Source organism: Nelusetta ayraudi, unplaced genomic scaffold (genome assembly GCF_046127955.1).
Source record: "Nelusetta ayraudi isolate G7.1 ecotype Tasmania unplaced genomic scaffold, CSIRO-AGI_Nayr_v1 ptg000160l, whole genome shotgun sequence".
Taxonomy (NCBI): Eukaryota; Metazoa; Chordata; class Actinopteri; order Tetraodontiformes; family Monacanthidae; genus Nelusetta; species Nelusetta ayraudi.
In genome coordinates, this window is record NW_027466210.1 from 885,474 (window position 1) to 903,504 (window position 18,031).

The 18,031-nt window shown below is 46.3% G+C and overlaps 1 protein-coding gene across 1 annotated transcript; it reads right to left on the minus strand.

The window, feature by feature from the left end:
- Nucleotides 1-2,026: 2,026 nt before the first annotated feature.
- aif1l (allograft inflammatory factor 1-like) lies at nt 2,027-14,723 on the minus strand. The gene is made up of 6 exons (XM_076013919.1): nt 14,565-14,723; nt 14,219-14,280; nt 11,867-11,933; nt 8,058-8,099; nt 6,390-6,552; nt 2,027-4,046 (listed from the first exon to the last, which is right to left on the minus strand). The coding sequence occupies exons 1-6, from the start codon at nt 14,581-14,583 to the stop codon at nt 3,959-3,961; spliced, it is 441 nt and encodes a 146-aa protein (XP_075870034.1). The 5' UTR covers nt 14,584-14,723; the 3' UTR covers nt 2,027-3,958.
- Between the last annotated feature and the right edge of the window lie 3,308 nt (nt 14,724-18,031).

The window sequence follows — 18,031 nt, forward strand, 5'->3', positions numbered from 1 at the left end:
AACCAACCACTAGATGGCAGTGTCTATGCATGAACAACCCTCAATTCAGCATATTCAAATGTTCATAAACTTTGTTAGAAAGCCACGATATATTGTGCGCCAAACAGTTCAAACAGGTTGTCTGATGAGATTCTTTTGATTAACCTTTTCAATTGGTTGGATGGGAATTCCATTGATTAGTAAAGCAGATTGCATAGAGGAGTGTTTTTAAACCTTTTTTGAGCCACATTAAAAACATCCCATGGCACGCCACCAACCAAAACCATAAAATTACATTTTTAAGCCTAATAATGACAATATAGTCTCTTAATTTATTTCTAGTCACTCAGTGTGAAACGTGGGCCTGTTAGATGCACACAAAACGGATATCCTGGGAGGAATTGAGGGAGGAAAATATGCTGACATTCCTTTAAAAGCACAGTCAATCACCAATGGAATGTTTTATTTATTCTTTGTAATTAAGTGAAATTGGATTAGTTTTCACGGCACACCTGACACGGCACAGTGGTTAAAAAAAATTAATAATAAATAGCTTAGGGAACTTTCCATCTATAGGGAACCAGTGCAACACTACTTTCATTAGGGATCTGAAACAGTAGCATGCGCATGACAGTAAGGGGAAGATGGGCAGAAGTTCATCTGATAAGTTCAAAACAAGTCAAGGGTCATGTTTTCAGCTCTGTCACTGAGTAAAAAGAGAACCAGACTTGACTTGGGACAATGGGACACCTTATGCTGAGCTAACAAAGAACCCTAAAGAGACAGTGAACAAAAGCACTCTCAGTGACACAATGACACTGACTTATAGTTCTTAAAAAAATAAATACAAGAAAATTAAACACGTGGATGACTGAAAACTCAGTATGTAAAACTATCATAACTAACGCTGTGTAGAAATGTGCTTTGCCACTTTTTTAAATCAAGCAAGACAGCCCTGTATTACCAAATGGCTTGTGTCTACTAGGTGTTAGCGTTGGCTGGCAAGTCCCTCTTTTATTGTGAAATATTACTTAAGTGGTGTCTCATAACATCATTGTCACTTGAGTGTGTCACTGGACTCTCCAAAAATGCAACATGTCCATCCATTTCTGCTCTCGCTTGCTCCACTTTCTACACACAGCGCTAAAACACGGGCCTTCATGATGTCACAAGGGGCACACATAGGACCGTTCCAGCCTGACGTTTGTCTCTCACTCTGAGGCTTTTAGTCCCACTCCAGAAAACGCGCACGCCCTTTCAGCAGGAATCTAGAACCCAGAGTTTAGCGGGAGGCTGATAACAGTGGGCTAAATCCGCTGTTTTCTAGACTGTTCCGGGTCATTGTGCCAGACCCGCGCCGCCAGAGACTGAAAACACATACCAGAAATTGGTATAATATGGCACCTTTCATGAGAAGATGACGTTCGTGGCGTGTTTGATTTCAGCACACCGATATTTTGACAGACTCCGCTAACTGTTGTTGCCGCACGGGGATATGAATTGGCACTGAAACGTCCAGTTTCTGCGGGTGTTCCAGAAGAGCTTTGATCTTCCGGGACTCAGACAAACTGGACCGAGCATCGCCGCTGAGAACAGTTGTCAAAGCAATTAGCTTTGGCTTTTTTATTTTCCCTTACACAAGATCCCCGACTGTGTTTTTGTGTCCCTTTGTCGCCCTTAAGCCCCTGACAGTTTATTACATGCTACAGTGATTATCATTTTAATTACAGGCTTTGCCTGCTATAATCCCGACTCCGCTCGTTAGCAGCCTTGTTAAACACCGCTTGCACTTCCACATCCGAGCACCTGCTCGGAGACAGGAAATTAGCCACAAATCAAACAGGGCGAGGCCGACGTTCAGTCTTTTTTTTTTTTTTTTTTTTTTTTAATGAAAACATTTTATTGCTCAAGAGTATGTATGTACACAGCTGCACGTATGCTGCAAATGAAGCAACATGGAGGGTGGAATGACAAAGCGAAACAACCTGGGGAGATTCCCCACACTCCAGTCAGATCTGCCTGTGAATAAGCAGGCTCGCAATGAATCTTTCAGCACAGATGGGAATCGTTTTAATCTCGAACCAAAACAAGACGCGGGCCCGACAGAGAATAACATTTTTTTTTTTTGACAATATGCATAAATCTCCTCGGCCGTGTTGTACATGGTCGCCTGCCATCAGCAGACGTGTGTCCAGACTGTGAGCATTGAATGGTGGACAAATAAAGAAAACACACTTTGTGCCAATACAATCTGATAAGAGTGTCACTTTTTCACTTACACACAAAAAATATTAAAGAGCTCTAACTGAGGACTTTACTGCAATGAACGAGTCAAACATTAAGAACGAAGATTACACTTCCTTTGGTGTTTTTTTGTCTTTTTTTTTTAGACTGAAAACAATGTGCACCCTAACAACATTAACACATATCATAAGCCTACTTCAGACCGAGGACAAATGAACTTGTGCTTTAAAAATAAGTGGGCTTGGAGGCGGGGGGGAAAAAAACAAAACAAAAAACAAGTATCAAATTCACAGTTAGATGTTTGACATACAGGAGCGTGAATGGACACAGAGGCACAAATTCAAAACAAAAAATAAAAATCACAGGTCAATGAACCCTATAGTCCGACAGAGAGGTGAAAAGTTTAACATTTGTAGCACGCACGTCACAACACAAGTGCAGGTTCATCCAAACAGCTCTCCGAAAGACAAACAAACCCCCCCACCGAATAAACCACCCAATAAAAAGAGCAAATATTTGCTGTGACGTTAAAAAAAAAAACCAAAACAATTTGTAAAAAGAAGGAAAAACAGGCATGGACCGCGTTTAAAAAGTCACACATTCCCAAACACCAAAACAACTCAGCACGACATTGTTGGACTGGATCATTCCAGACAATAAAGGAGCTTATTCTGTTCTTTCTGGAAGTAAAGAGGACCTGCGTGTTCTCCCTGGTTTGTTTTGTTCAATCTGCAACGTTTAAGCTCTACAGTAGCTGCATGTTGAGGCACTTGGAAAGAATATGATTGTACGCGTGTGAGGTCTACTATGTACATCTGCCAGCACGAGTGCCTGTGAATCACACTCCTTCCAGGACTAACATGTGCTTAATCTCACAGATTCAAAACTGACTCAGGTCACACATGGCCACCAAACCGGCGCTTCTCACGGCTAAACTGTGAATATTAAAAAGCAGCACATAACATACAGGACAATATATATATATATATATATATATATATAGATTTTACTTTCTCTGCCCATGCTGTGCTCACGCGTGATAACCGAGTTACTGATTCCAGATCAGTACGTTTGCCGTGTGCAGGGCAGATAGCCTTAACTCCCGGGAAATGATCTGTAACCTGTGGCACCTGAACTAAAGTGAGAAGCTGAGGGAGATCAGCCACAGGAATCAATCCGAGACCACTCAGGGCGGGCGGAGAGAGGAGAGGGAAGGGTTGAAAAGCTGCTTCTTTGATGTGCTTTTTCCAGAATGATCCGACACCCACGTTAACCTGCGTCCCAGAATACAAATAAAAACAGGAAAATACAACAACTGGGGAGCCTTCTTTTTTTTAAAAAAAAAAGAAAAAAAAAAGCCTTCCCTTAATGTACAACAATGAAACAATGACTACCTAAATCTAAATGGTTAGGGTTACATGTGTCACCTATCAATGCTACATAGGGTTAGGGGAGGAAGGGGGAGGGCGATAACGATGATAATATTATTCACAGTCCAACATCACTTAGTGAGTGGTGGGATCTCCCAAGCAACAGACACGTCGTACACACTGCTTTTGATTTTTCCTCTTTTTTTTTTTCTTTTTTTTTATCACAAAATAACATCTGTAATCACTGGTCCCACACAACACGACACTCCACACGTTGGAAAAACGACTTTCCGTTTCTCTCAGCTGCAGGAAGCAGGGTGAAGAAGGAGGGAGGGGGCGGGGGGAGGGAGGGCAGACGGCTGCGTTTAAGGCAGGCTGGAGATGTCTCGCTTCGGAGGGGGGCCTTCTGGCTTGCAGGGGGCGCCGTTGGCCTTGTCCTCGAAGAGCAGGACCCTGCGGAGACAACAAAAAAGAAGGTGGTTAAAGCCGGGTTCAGACTGCCAGACAAAATCAGATTTTTAGCCCATGCAGATTGAAACCGGCTCTTTTGTAGTCTGAACAGTCACAAATCACATGAGATCCGATCTTTGCAAAACGGATTTAAACCATATTCGGGAGGTAGTTTTACATGGCAATTGGCCAGATGCGTCTCAGTGTGAACAGCTCCAAACGCGCCGATGGGTTTTGACCGTCCGTGACGTCACTCTACGTGACGCAAGACCCAATGAGAGCCGGCTCCCTTTTGGACACTCGTGAAAACCAGTGTGGACAGTCAGCCCTAAAAATTGGATTTGAGAAGGAATGTGTTTTGAATCCGATTCGCCTGCAGTCTGAACGCAGCCTAAAAGTCCAGTGTGTAACATTTGGCTTGCTAACACACTGCCCATGAATACATTAATAAAAGTGTGCACTTGCAGTAAAAGTAATTCGGTTTTCCCAACTTTTAGAGCTTAGTTCTGACATATATAAGAATAAACATAGAGCAACAAGGGTCTCGCTCCTAGTTTGCTGCCATTTCGCGCCGCCATTTCTGTTTTTTTAAGGAAACCCCCCTGACAGTGGCGAAATACCAAAAGCACTGTCAGGGGGTTTCCTCAAAAATTGTACACACTGGACCTTTAAGTGGGACTCGGGGGCAGTTTTTCCAGCGAGAACCGGCTGGATTCTGGACACACAAAGCAATCAATTTCTCTCGTACGTCTGACTATGGATCACATGAACGCCTCAGTGGAAAAACAAGTGAAAGAAAAAGTCTGCCGCTGAAGTCACGGCACGCAATGTGGCGAAGCAGCGAGTCGGAGGAATGCCGAGAAACAACAAAAGGCGTGCTGGGAATAATAGCGAGCGGCGGGCGCGGCGGAGTGGAGCGTTCTGACAGCGGCTATTCAAGGCTAAAAAGGCCGTCTTCAATTTCCTTTTTAGGGAAAAAGAAACACTCGGCAAAGCCCCAGTGGGCCCGTAAGAGGCAACGATCCCCGCGAAGGAACCCGCAGTCGGCGGCTCCGCCCCCCCCAAAACCTCCCCCCCCGACTCCCGGCTGGCACGCGCTCTCCTGCATCGCTCTCGTTCTTCCTCTCGCTCGGCCTCCGCAGTGCGGGCTCGCCTCCGACGGCCGTCTGCAAGCCTCTTAGCCGCTCCATAGGGTTTGCAAAATGACATCACGACACAGAGTAGGTTATGCGAAGGCACTGGGATGGCGCCGCCGTATCGGACGCCGCCGTATTTTTTTTCACCTCGTCGTCTTGGCGTTAGAACGTTCCATTCAAAAGGTGAAGCTAAGTTTTGCTTCCTCGCATTGCAGTTCAAACAAAGGAGGCGCCTGGCTCCTGCACGCCGTCCCCAGCGATTGTATTTTGTTCAAATATCAACATTATTTATACACAAGGCCAAAAAGCTGGAAGGTGACCTGCATGGTTTCCTCTGATTGTGACAAAGTCAGTCAGCCGCCTTGGGGGGGATTTTTACTGAACTCTGATAAAGGCGTCCCACCCGGCGGTGCCCTTTACGCCCGTCGCCTCTTTTTCTGGGAGAGGTGAACGGCGTCAGACAGGAAAAGGTGTCAGGCGCGTTGGCCTGGCGGCGAGTGAGGGGGTGGAGTCAAAGCAGGCGGGCTAGCTTGCGACCAGCAGGCCAGCGTTTTCACAGTAGGGTATTTATACGCGCGCTGGCGTTCACTTCCTGTTTGTGGTTCTGCCACCTTCTCTTTTTCTTCTCGAACAACAAAATACTAAATGAATTTGATCTGAACTGTGGCAGCGGGTGAGGGCGGGAGCGAATGAGGCCAGCCTCAGAGGGGGATTACCGCGACACACTTTCGGAAAAAAAAAAAAAATGACAAAAAAAAAAAAGACAAAAAAAATAAATAAACGGTCGAGGGCAATTGAGGAAAAAGTAATGCGTTTCGTCAGCTTTGTGTTTCCCAGATTATGAGATTTGCCTACTTACTGGCGCAGCCGGCTTAAGTCCAGCGTGGAGGTAAGTTAGAGAGGCTTAGCGCCGCCGGCGCAAATCACTTTCAAAATAGCAGGCGGGCCGAGCTCGATGAGACTCGGAGGTGGGCGGAGCCTCCTTTTCCGCAAGACAACGACCTTTTTCCCGTGAGCTGTGCAAGACTGTCCGCGGTGTAATCAGTCTGTCGTCACGGAGCTAAGCGCATGATCCCCCTGCCGGGTGCCGTGGGTGATGACATCATCTCGTGTCACGCCACTCCACTCCAGTGAACTGACTGACGCAGCAGAAGACGACAGACACAGACAGACAGACAGGCAGGCAGGCGGGCTCGGCGCTCGCACTCACAGCTTGAGCACGGCGGAGCGCTTGCCCAGCATCATCTTGACAAAGTCCCTGTAGTCGATGGTGTTGCTGTTGCCGCCCGTCACCTCGCCCATCATCTTCTTCAGCTCCAGGTGGGTCTTGGGGACCCCCAGCTTCTCCATCATGCGCTTGAGTCCCATCATGTCTGTGGGGTGGCGAGAGAGGGAGAGAGAGAGAGAGAGAGGGAGAGGGAGAGTGAAGCTGAGGCACGATTGACTGGGAAACAGTCACTTTTCAAAGACCAGCAGAATCCTTGAGGTGGTATCAAGGTAACGAGGACTTCGAAATGTACCAACAGACCACATATTTCAAATGCAGCATCCCAAAAATACAATGTTGCCTCCACTACTTATGTTACTGTTCCCACTTTGGGAGACAAAACAAAACCAGAAAGAGTTTCTGCAGGGCTGCAGTTAGCCTGGACTGCTATCAGGAATTCTTACTTGTAAGCACCTCAAGCATTCAGAAGGTCACGCAAGCAGGTTCCGCACACACTCAGGTTGCTTGGCCTCCGCTGCAGCTACGAATGGTTACCCAAGTTTAACAAAGACAGCCCAGCCGATAGCCACCAGGTCGACCGGTGATACCGCGGCCTCAGCCATTCAATCAGTAAAAACGTCTGTTGACTTTGTATCTGCATAGTTAGCATGTCTCAGCCGTTCCTGACTTCAGTTTTAATCCTCTTGACAGAACAATATGATTGGACTGGACTTTATTAACCCCATGAGGAGGCTCACTCTGGGAAACTGGGCAATACACCTCTCTGAAATGTCAGTGACCTCCACAGGAGAGCCAGTCAGAGGTCGCTCGCGTTCAGAAAACACCAGTGAAGGCAGATCTGGACATCGGCCCTTTGTGATGTCAGGCCAGGCCGAGATCTCTCTGGAGATCTGGTTTTGGTAAATTATGATTGACGTCATTTTTGTATACACTCCCAGTCAAAAGTTTGGACACACCCAATGAATTCAATGTCTTTTGTTTCATTCCCATGACGACTGACATTGCAGTTCCTCATAACCACGTATGAAGACACGTGGAATTATAGGGGAAACAATGAAAGTATAAAATAACTCAAACTCAAAATGTTTTATATTTAAATTCTTCAAAATAGCGGCCTTTCATAAAAAGCATATTTAGAACTACTTAAAATGTTTTTCTTTGCTGCATTATTACATATATATTGCTCATATATCTGATGTCTTTAGTGTGTATCTGCAGTGTGGAAAGTTGTAAAGATAAAAAAAAGAAAAATGAAAAAGGCCTGTCCAAACTTTTGACCGGTAGTGAAAACAAAGATGAAATAATTAAAAGATCTCTAAGCTTGCTTTCTGAACGTCACAAACGCCTTGAAATCTAAACGAGCCTTTTGATCGTTTCCGTCGTCATAACTGGCCCCCCGAAACGCAAACGCAGACAGCAGACAGCAGACATCACATCTGTTTGCGGGCCTAAAGACCCTTCACACTGGCGGACAGTCAAGGTGTCGCTTTACAAACACGACACACGAGCCCGTGCGCCCGCTGCTCGGACGCGCTCAGTATTAATTACTGCTGCCGCTTGTCGACGCCGCCCGAGGGGGTGGGGGGGGGGTGTTTGCCGGCAGCTGTTATCTGGGCTGCAGTCGCCGCTTCTTGCGTCACGGCCACTCACCGATCTCTCCTTGGTCGTTCAGGTCGAACTCGGCGTATTTGTCTGCGGAGAAAAGGCACAAGGAGGGGGGGTCATTAGTCACGGTGCTAATTCATTGTTATCACACACACACACACACACACACACTATAGTAAACACCCTCGCTGACAGTTTACATGTCAATGACCCGCCGGTGACCTCACTGTTGTTTCCCGCTGACGACAGCTGACCAGACAGAAGGAAAAGACACAAACAGCTGATAATGGCAGGTGTCTTTCTAAACCCCTGTTTGTGTGTGTGTGTGTGTGTGTGTGTGTGTGTGTGTGTGTGTTTTTGAAGCCTTGGCAGCGAGCAGATTGAAGCCGCTGAGGGAAAGGAACTGCAAAATGGGAAGTGCAGGAGGGAAGAAAGTGAAGTCTAAGTGCATGTGATGCCAACAAGGCAGGAAAACAACACTCGGAGGAAGTTCCCAAGTTCCCCTGCGGGGGGGCCGGGGTAATGTGTGTGTGTGTGTGTGTCAGTTGTCCGACACGTCCAAGTGCACCTGAGGTCGTGTTTTGTACCTGCTGGAAACCCGAATGTGACAAAATGTATCAGAAAAGAGGAATTTCCAAAGCACGGACGGATACAGTTTGTCGCCCTGCTACAATGGGACTGTTGCGCGCTTGTTTGGCAGGCGCCTCTTTTGCTCACAAGCGCACTTTCGCATTGAGTGACGTGCTGTTTATAGATGTGCTGCGTTCTCATGCGCAACAACTGTACCCGGAGGGGGAAGCCGCTCACGACCTTTTAAAAAGCAGTCTGAAACCGACCCTTGCAGTTTGTGTTGTTTTTTTTTGTTTTTTTTTTAAATTGTGACTCTGTCTGACGAGAATCGTGTGGTAACTCGGATTAAAAAAAAATAAAGGAAGCGCCGCAACGAGCCGCTGTGAAAAAAAACGGGCAGAAATTTCCTCACAATTTCCTCCAAAATTTCACCATTTTCTCTCGTCCGGGAGAAGTTGCGTTACTCAGGGCTGGTTTGCGTGACACACTGGAAGCTTTGTGTGTGTGTGTGTGTGTGAGTGAAGGGGAGAGAGAGAGAAGAGAGAGGGGCGAGTTAACTGTGAGAACCCCTTTGGGGGGGAGGCGGCAGGACAATGCAGACCCTGTTAGTAAACTTGGAGGAGAGGGCCTCCCCAGGCACGCACACACACACACACACACACACACACACACACACACACACACACACACACACACACAGGCCACTTGTCGTTCAGCAGCCTGTTGATCATCTGCTCTGACCAAAAAAGAAGAAGGAAAAAAAAAAGAAAAAAAGTCTTGACTGAACAAAACCGGAGCCCACAGCCAACACTGACCTACATTCACACGACCACGCCGTCCCATCATCGTTTAGACATTCATGAGGAAGTCCGCGGTCGAACCGTGAACCGCCGCAGCTCAATTTGGAGAGGCGAGATGCCGAATGGCAGTTTGTCTGTTAGCCTCACGTCTACACACGCTTGTTGGCGAGTGGGTTGACCAGTCGACAGCTTCTTGCTCTGTGGTTTGTTTGTTTTTTTAAGACGAGACTGCTTCACCGACAGAGAGACACTGTGTGACAGACTGACTAATGAAAAGTTATCAGCGCGCTCTTCGCGACTAGAGTTCAGACGGTGGCGACATTAAAATAACTGAGGATGGAGATCAAACCTTACGGTGCCGAGCTATAACCCACCGCCGGTGGACATTCGACCTGTTTGTCACTAAACCCTGTGGCCGCTGAGGCCATGGTGACATTTTCTACTCGCATAATCATTCTAAAGACGGAAAGAATGTCAACGCGCAATGCAAACCTGCTGTGGCCAAAGGCCGCAGTGTAGAAACAAGAGGAGAACAATACGCAAAATGCTGTACAGAGATATGCTCGTCGTCTGGCTGAAATTAGTTCTTGCAAGTGATGCAAATGATCGATTAACTCATCAATCGTGAGTTGATACGATGAATTGATGAGTGGCAATTTTTTCATGAGCACCTAATTAAACACAATGAATAATGTGTAAGGAACACATTAGTTAACCCTTGAATACCGTTGAGGGTCCAACGTGACACATTCTTACATTGGAAAACAGTAAAAACACCCAAAACATTTATCATTTGACTTTAAGTTGACCTCTAATGGGTCACATTTAAACTTCTTTTTTTTTTTTTTTTTTAAAGTTGTTTAATACTAACTTGTTCTAGTGTTCTAGGTATACAGGTAAACACAACGCCTTTTAACAAAAAAACCTGTGTAAAAAAAAAAACGTTCAATTAATTGCGACTAATTCAACTTAATCGATTAAATTCTTAACCGACAATTAATCGATAGTCGATTAATTGTTAACATCCCTGGTTCCTGCCACGAAATCTTTAGAATATAGCTTCGAAAACGTCACCAGTTGCAATAAACATATTTGTGAGAGAGTGAGTGAGAGAGTGAGTGACGACTTATTGTCGGGTTGACTTGAAGATGAGTGTTCTTTCACCTCCGGGTGACTCAGTGCCAGTTTTAGCAAAGCCAAACAGACGCTTGAAGGTTGAGAGCAGGATCTAAAAATGCGCACAATGACCATGCAACATTAATTCGGCAATGACAATGCCAACAGTGGCGACCGACCGACCGAACAGTGGCGCTTTCTAAAATTAGCTCGACCCTTATATATTTTTAAAGACGAGCACGCTGCCACGTTGCCGCCTCGACGGCAAATTAATCATTGATCGGCCCGCTGATACGGCCCCGACGCAAACGTTCAACCGGGCTCCGGGTTTGAGCGGCTCTGTGACGCGAGCGCACATGCGACGGTGACCTCTAGGTCGCCCCGCAGAAGAACGAACAAAGATGGGAAAAGAAAGAGAAGATGGAGATCAGCATCCCTCCTGGGAGCCGGGTGTCGGGTCGCCTCTCTGTTTATACGTTCCTGCTCCATTTCCTCCAGCGAGCAGAGATTGGAAGTAGGACGCAGAAGCAAGCTTCTCATTTTCAAAACACACACACACACACACACACACACACTGTGCCATAACAGAAATAAATGACCATATGTCGCGGGTGCGTGTGGGGAAAAAATGAAAGTCGAAAATATACACTCTGACCACCAGCGACAGACATGGAGGCTCATGCAGTTTTTCAGAGGATCTTCTCGTGCGTTCTCCGCAGCTACAAAACCTCTGAATATTCAAACGCCGAGCGGCGGGGGGAGAAAAAAAATAAAAAAATGCCCCGCCGCATTCCTCTCAGGCCACCGAGGACACGGCCTCGGCAAACCACTTTGAAATCCCAGCAATCTCTGCCTTTCCCACAGAGAAAGAGAAACAGCTCACATCCGCGTCCTGCAGACTTCCAGCAAACAAACAAACATAAAAGAGGGAGCGAAAAGGTGGGGACGCACGGCGCTCGCTGGCCGGTGCGAGGGAGCCCCGGACACAGCAGGCTCCCAACATGATACGCTAGGTAGGTATTGTATGGTTTCCGGCTGGGTTTTTGCAAGCCGAAAAGACTCTGAATGTTACATCACAGTGAAGTGTGACTTACTGGTCGCTGTTCAAATGTTTTTTTGCACACGCGACTATAACTAGCGGTTGGCTTTGAGCCGTCCTCATAATAATATTGCTGACAGAGCTGAGTGTAACAGGCAGCACCAGTGTTTTTCTTGTGTTCCACCAGGGACGGATGATTTCACTTGCAAGCTACCGGCCTGGCTCACGCACATGGATACTACGCAGAGGAAGCTGCATAAATGTAAAGGAACGACGTTCCAGTTTTGTGCTTAGTAGTTAAAAAAAAAAAAAAAAAAGGCACCGCTTACTTTTGAGGCCTTCCAGTTTTTCAGCCAGGTCTTCCTCATCCCTGTATTTCTGGTCCTCCATGTATTCCTGGAAAAGAAAGGACACAAAAGTTTGATGGAAACTCAAAAATAATATCACGTGTTCTCAAATATCATGTCTTCGCTTCACCAATGAGAAACGAGAGAAGTCCAATGTGAATCATCATCTGACTGAGACCACCACCAATGCTCAGTTTCTTCTCTTTAACCGTCAATTCATGCCAATCATGCTAATCTGGGCCCAAGGGCCCAATGAGGAAAAGAACACACCTCCCAAAAATAAAATACACCCAATTCTGCAGCCACCTCGATTCCGCTTTTGACTTATTTCTGAACTTTGCAGAAAGTTGGAGCCAAGTTAAATAGGGCAAAGAAAAAAAGAAACCCACAGTCAAGCGCAGCATTAAGAATATTAAGCCGATTTCCAAATATATCTTTAAATGTAAAACTTTTTTTTTTATATGAGACGTCTAAGAATCTGAAACTGTCCCCCCTCCAACCCCCCCCCCCCCACACCCGGATTGTCGTAACTCATCAGCGTGTGATCATTAAGTAGAGCGGCTCACAAGGGTGTGAAGGAAAGAGCCTGAAGGGAGCCGTTCTAATAACATTATAATGACGCAATGGGCCATGTGGGAGTCAGCCTCGGCCCATATGGATGGGAGGCGGAGGGACCGCGCCGATGTTGTTCTCTTCCGCGCCGGGCCTCTGTTTGTCTGTCGGCCTCGCGATGAGGGCCAAGGATGTTCGCCGCTCGGGTGACGCATCGCTGCTGAATCACCGCTGAATCACCGCTCCTCTGCATCGCAAGGAACGTCCTCTGACTGCGCGCTCCTGCCGCGCAAGTATGCGAGTGGGTCTGAGCGAGTTCCAAGGGGCGTGATGCGGGTACAGGCAAAGAACGGTTTGCAGCGGCAAGGTCAAACGTTGCTACATTAGCACTTTCTCCGGCCGAGGAACCTGACTTGCGGGGGAGGGGCTGCAAAGTGCAACTATGTCATATCAGCCACTAAAATGCATGTATATATGCAAGTCAATTCCTTAAAATGACATTATTATTGAATTACAAGTAAATTAATGCAATTATTTGCAAGGTACATATTCACCAGTAAATCGAAACTGATGGGGGGGGGGGGGGGGGGGACTATAATGCTGTGCATAAATATGAGTTTCCTTTGGGAGACCAAACCACACTTTTCCCTCCATCTACTTATATATTTATTTTTTTGACTTTTAGTAGCTAAAGTTGTTTTCCCACCTTGCATGCCGGTGCATTTTCCTCAAAAAAAAAAAAAAAAAAAAAAAAATCTCAAACAAACAATATTGTCTTTGTGCAAACACACGTCCAGAAGGTCTCTGCACGTCAAGGGCACATGCGTAGCTTTGAGCAGAAGCGAAGGGACTTTCTTATGGGAAACGGGAACGACTGCCTCAGATTTACATTACAATGCCATGTCAGATTTTTTTCTCACAGGGAAGTGCTTATGCACCACGTCAGTCCGGTGGAATGTAATCACCGTGCCGAGACCCCGCTTTCACTCGCAGGCCGGCCCCGTGAATTTGGCCTCGGTCAATCCCCCCCCCCCCCCCCAACCCCAAAACCCCATGGATGAATCTCTGCGAAGGAATCCGCATCTGTGCGCAGCACAGCCAGTAAAGTATGTGACGGGCGCCCTCGGCTGCCCTCTTGCCGTGACCTGGTTTCCTCCATGTGGGAGCCGATGACAGGCGGCGGAGCCAGAGGAGCGAAGCCGGGTGGGAGCCGGAGATTATACAGACGTCCAGTTAATCTGCGGCAACTATTGCGGAGTTATCAAACGCGCGAGGGCCTCACCACCAGGGACAAAGAGCTCTTTCAGACACCTGTTTTCTCGTCCAGACACAGGCGGGGGTTGGATGGGGGGGAGGAACGGACGAAGAGGAGTGGGGGGGCCGGATAAAGACGTCCACGGCTTTGTTTTCTTTAATATCTATTCGGTAGTTTTTTTTTGTTTTTTTTGTTTTTTTTCGCAGGTGGGCGAAGGCGCTAGCAAGGTGACAGCCGCTCAACAAGTGCCACCGGACAGATGGCAGCGCGGCGGGAGGAGGTCGAGCCGACAAAAAAAAACAAACAAAAAACGCACCCACATGGATGGAATTAATTAGCCCCAGCCCCTAACCGAAGCGGGTTTGAGCCGGCACAATAATAACCCCGCTGCGGCGAGTCCAACGGCTAAAAGGCCAACGGCGAGTCAAGTGGATTCCCTCGCTCAGATCAGCCCACCTCCGCGCGAGCCCCGCCAGCGTGACGTGACGTGAACGTTGAGAGGACACAAAAGCCAACACGCTCCTTACCTGGTTGATCTCTTCCAGTTTTTGCCTCTGCTGCTCCTTCAGCTGGCCAAACGCCTTCCCTCCTGCAGGGCCACAGCAAAACACAAACAAACAAACAAAAAAAATAACACATTAGCCGCTTTCAACACAAAGCTAATTAATAAAAGGCGTCACGAGCTAGCCCGTGCCGACGACGGCCGCTAACTGACGCTCTATTGTAAAAAAAACAAAACAAACACACACACAAAAAAAACACACACTCACAAAAAGAGAGTCACAGCCTTTATGCTAGCACGAGAAGACGTTCAAAAATATTATAAGGCAAGAGTCTGTTTTTTTTTTAAATATATGTATTAATTTGATTTACCTTGGACGTTTGAAGGCATCTCGGAATTTTTATGTCACGGATAAATCCAGAAAATGCGAAATATCCGAGCCGGTGGAGCGCCGTGACTGGCCGCTGGGCTGATACTCTGTTCACCGTTACACACACTGGACTCTGTGCTGCTGTGGGCGACTCCGCTCCGAAGTCAAGCCAGTGGGTGGGACACTAGCCTTCTAGGAACATCCGGTTAATACTTTCGAAATAAAACGCTGATATTTATTTCGATAAGGTGCAACCGAACTGCGCCCTACCAAGACTAGAGGTTATCGAGACCAAGACAAGACGAAGACTTTTCTTGGTCTTTTTCTTGTTTTTTGTCTCGAAGGAATAAATCAATAAAACTAGGTTTGTTTGGTCATAAAGCATTATATAGATATAAAGCATTGACCGAACCGCCAGACTGCGACATCTTATTTTGAAGAGCCACGAATCCAAATCCTGCAACCTCGTGCAGCCTCACTGTTAATCCTCGCGGGTGAGTGACGCTCGTGTGCAGTTGGAGTAAAACGGGATGCTCTGTAGTCGCTCCTGCCATCACGTGGCGCGTGAGAAAACTGCACAAACACAGACCCGTTCTGCTGCGAGCACGCGTTACTGGGCATTTTCGAAATTTGGTCAGAAGCTTAAATTTACGCTCTTCTATACAGCTTATATAAAAACAACAACAACAATAAACAAAGATATAGCTAATTAATCATGAAATTACATCCTAATTTGCATTAAAAAAAAAAAAAATCCGACGTCAGTCTTGAAGATTAAGAAAACCTTGTCTGCCTCTGATTGTCACATGAACTCAACTGCTTTTCATCCTTGTGACCAGTAATAGGCTTTGACAAAAAAGTGGAGGCGTGGCTTTTCTTGACCTGCTCACTGGACACCATGCAGTTTGTGCGGTGTGCGCACAGAGACGGTCGGCTCTGGCTAAAACAGTTCTGAGTAAACCAGCTTTGTTGAACTCTGGACCTACTCGGCGACTGATGTGCTTCCTTCACCCGTTTGACACACATCACTGCAGTCCTGGACCGAGATAATCATCCAATGTTGCACTGTTTTCAAGACAAGGTCAAAGGTCAAGAACAGAGGTGGTGAATTTTCAAACCAAACGTGATGGAGGTCATAGCTGAAAGGTAAAATACATGACAGAGTGAGGAAGCCAGATGGTCATTGACCCAAATGTTCATTTGTCAAACTCATGTGTCTCAGTTGTCGGTCATCTTTGCTACAGCAAAATCTTAATCCCAGGCCAGGATCGTCAATTTTTGTTGGAACAATTTAAACGTCCCATATCTCATAAAACCATCTTTTTTATGGAGGTTATGGTCTGGACTTTTGATCTGACTAATTTTTCTTCCAGCGGAGCAGCGATTCTCACAACAGCATGCAGAGTCACTCCCAAAAAAATAAAGATGCTGCCAAAAAATGGAGACGTACACATTTAGAACTGTCACATTCCTGGCTTTTAATAAACTACACGAAAGATTAATACCGGGAGAGAAAATGACAAACTGCATTCTGTCTACTCCCATTTTGTCATTTTAAGCCTTTGCATGATTTTAAAGCATCTCTCAGTTAATCTCTGTTAAAACCTGCATCATTTCTTTTTCATTCGCATCACCCTCTGTATTAAGACTCACATTAAAACCCTTCCCTCCCTTTCCCTGCCTCCATTTGCCCTTTTTTTTTTTGTTATCTGTTAAGTGAGACTTCTCACCACCAATTGGCGGGTCTGGTCCTGAAAATGTACCGAGTTCACCACGTGATTAATGGGGTGAAAGTCATTTGTGCACAAAGCCAGAGTGGGGTGGCTTGCCGAGAGAAATTGTGAGTAAGTACAGCACATTTCCAGCAGCAGTAAACACGCGGCTCAAAGCGACTGGCCTGTTTCTGCAGCGTTGAATCCGCTGCACAATCCACAGGATCCGCACGGCATTACGAAAACATTTACAGCCGCGTTTCATCCCCCTTTGGAACACGAGGCCGAGGTCGCGCGCGTGTGTCACTGGTGCCGCGCAGCTAAAAGGCACAATTTACATAAGTGACAAAACGTGTGTCGAGTGCAGCCTGGGAATTGCACTCGAAGGGCGGTTTGTTCGGTTCGCAGCGGCGCCGCTTGTTGCAGGGGACACGCTTTCAACGTTCACATTTACATCATCGCTAGTCTGTAACACCTACGTGAAAACATATTAATGTGTTGGACGGATCCAAAGTGCCTCTTTGAGCTCATGTCGAGGCTTTTTTTTTTAAAATTTGTAATCAACATTAATTCAGCACAAAGTCATAGCGCTGCTCGGCTGTTTAATAAATGATGACCTTGGTAAGAGCGCGGACCTAATCTGATTTCACTCCGGAACTTGTTAGCCTCGCGCTGTTTTGTTGTTGTTGTTTAGCTGTGTCACTTCTTGACACCACAAGTTAGGTGTCTGGTCAGCCAAAAAGCTCAGCAATCAACAACAATCAACAACAAGATGAAACAGAGGTATTGGAAAGGTAGAAGATGGATTAACTGGTTTGTTTTCCAATACTGGCAGCATTGCCTAAGTTAGATAGAGTGACCTGCCATTGTGTTGTTGTTTACCGGCTGGTCACTGGGACAAATGGCAGCTTGTTCTGTTCTCACGTAGCTGCAGACTGGAACGATAACTCCCTTTTTTTTTTTTTTTTTTTTTTTTTTTTGGTCAATAACGGGAAATAAACTCTTTCCGCTGTAAAACTGAAACCAAATCAAATCAAAAATGTTTTTTTTTTTAACCCCAAAAGTTCCTCTGAGACGTGGTTGCAAGGTGTGGATAATAATAAGGCCGCTGCAGACATCGTGTCTTTCGTGTTTCCAACCTTTTACCAAAATAGACGCTAGCGTGAAGTGGTGGCGCGTCAGAGCGCTCGAAAGAAATTAAAGGTTTAACACTCGACGGTTGACTGAAAAGGTATGATTTTTTTTTTTTTTTTTTTTTTGGCACCTGAGCATGAGGCAAAGCGAGGAAATAAACTGGAAGGGGCTGTTAGCGAGCTAGCTTGGCCGGGGGTGAAAGGCTAATTGCATCACTGCAAGTGGGGAGTCGGGCTTCGATTCCGGAGACACAGAAACCCAGATGATGGGGGGGAATTAAGGATGAAGAGCGACAGGAAATGGGATCCTGGCAAAGGTTTCGCCGGCATCAAATAGAATGTGAGCAAGGAATTAAGTGAGCAGAGAGAGAGAGAGAGAGAGAGAGAGAGAGAGAGAGAGAGAGAGAGAGAGGACTGAAGTTCGATGCTGCGTTTGTAGGTGGAAGTGGCGGGGATAAAAATGTATGTATGGAACCAAATTTGACTGTTTTAATTTTTAATTTTTGCTTAATACATCCCCACCCAGACACTAAAGCCCGAGGTGGTTAAAAAGTAAAAAAATATTTTTCGTTTCGTTTTTGTTTTTTTTCCCCAAGTTCAGACTGTAATTCCGACCCACCACA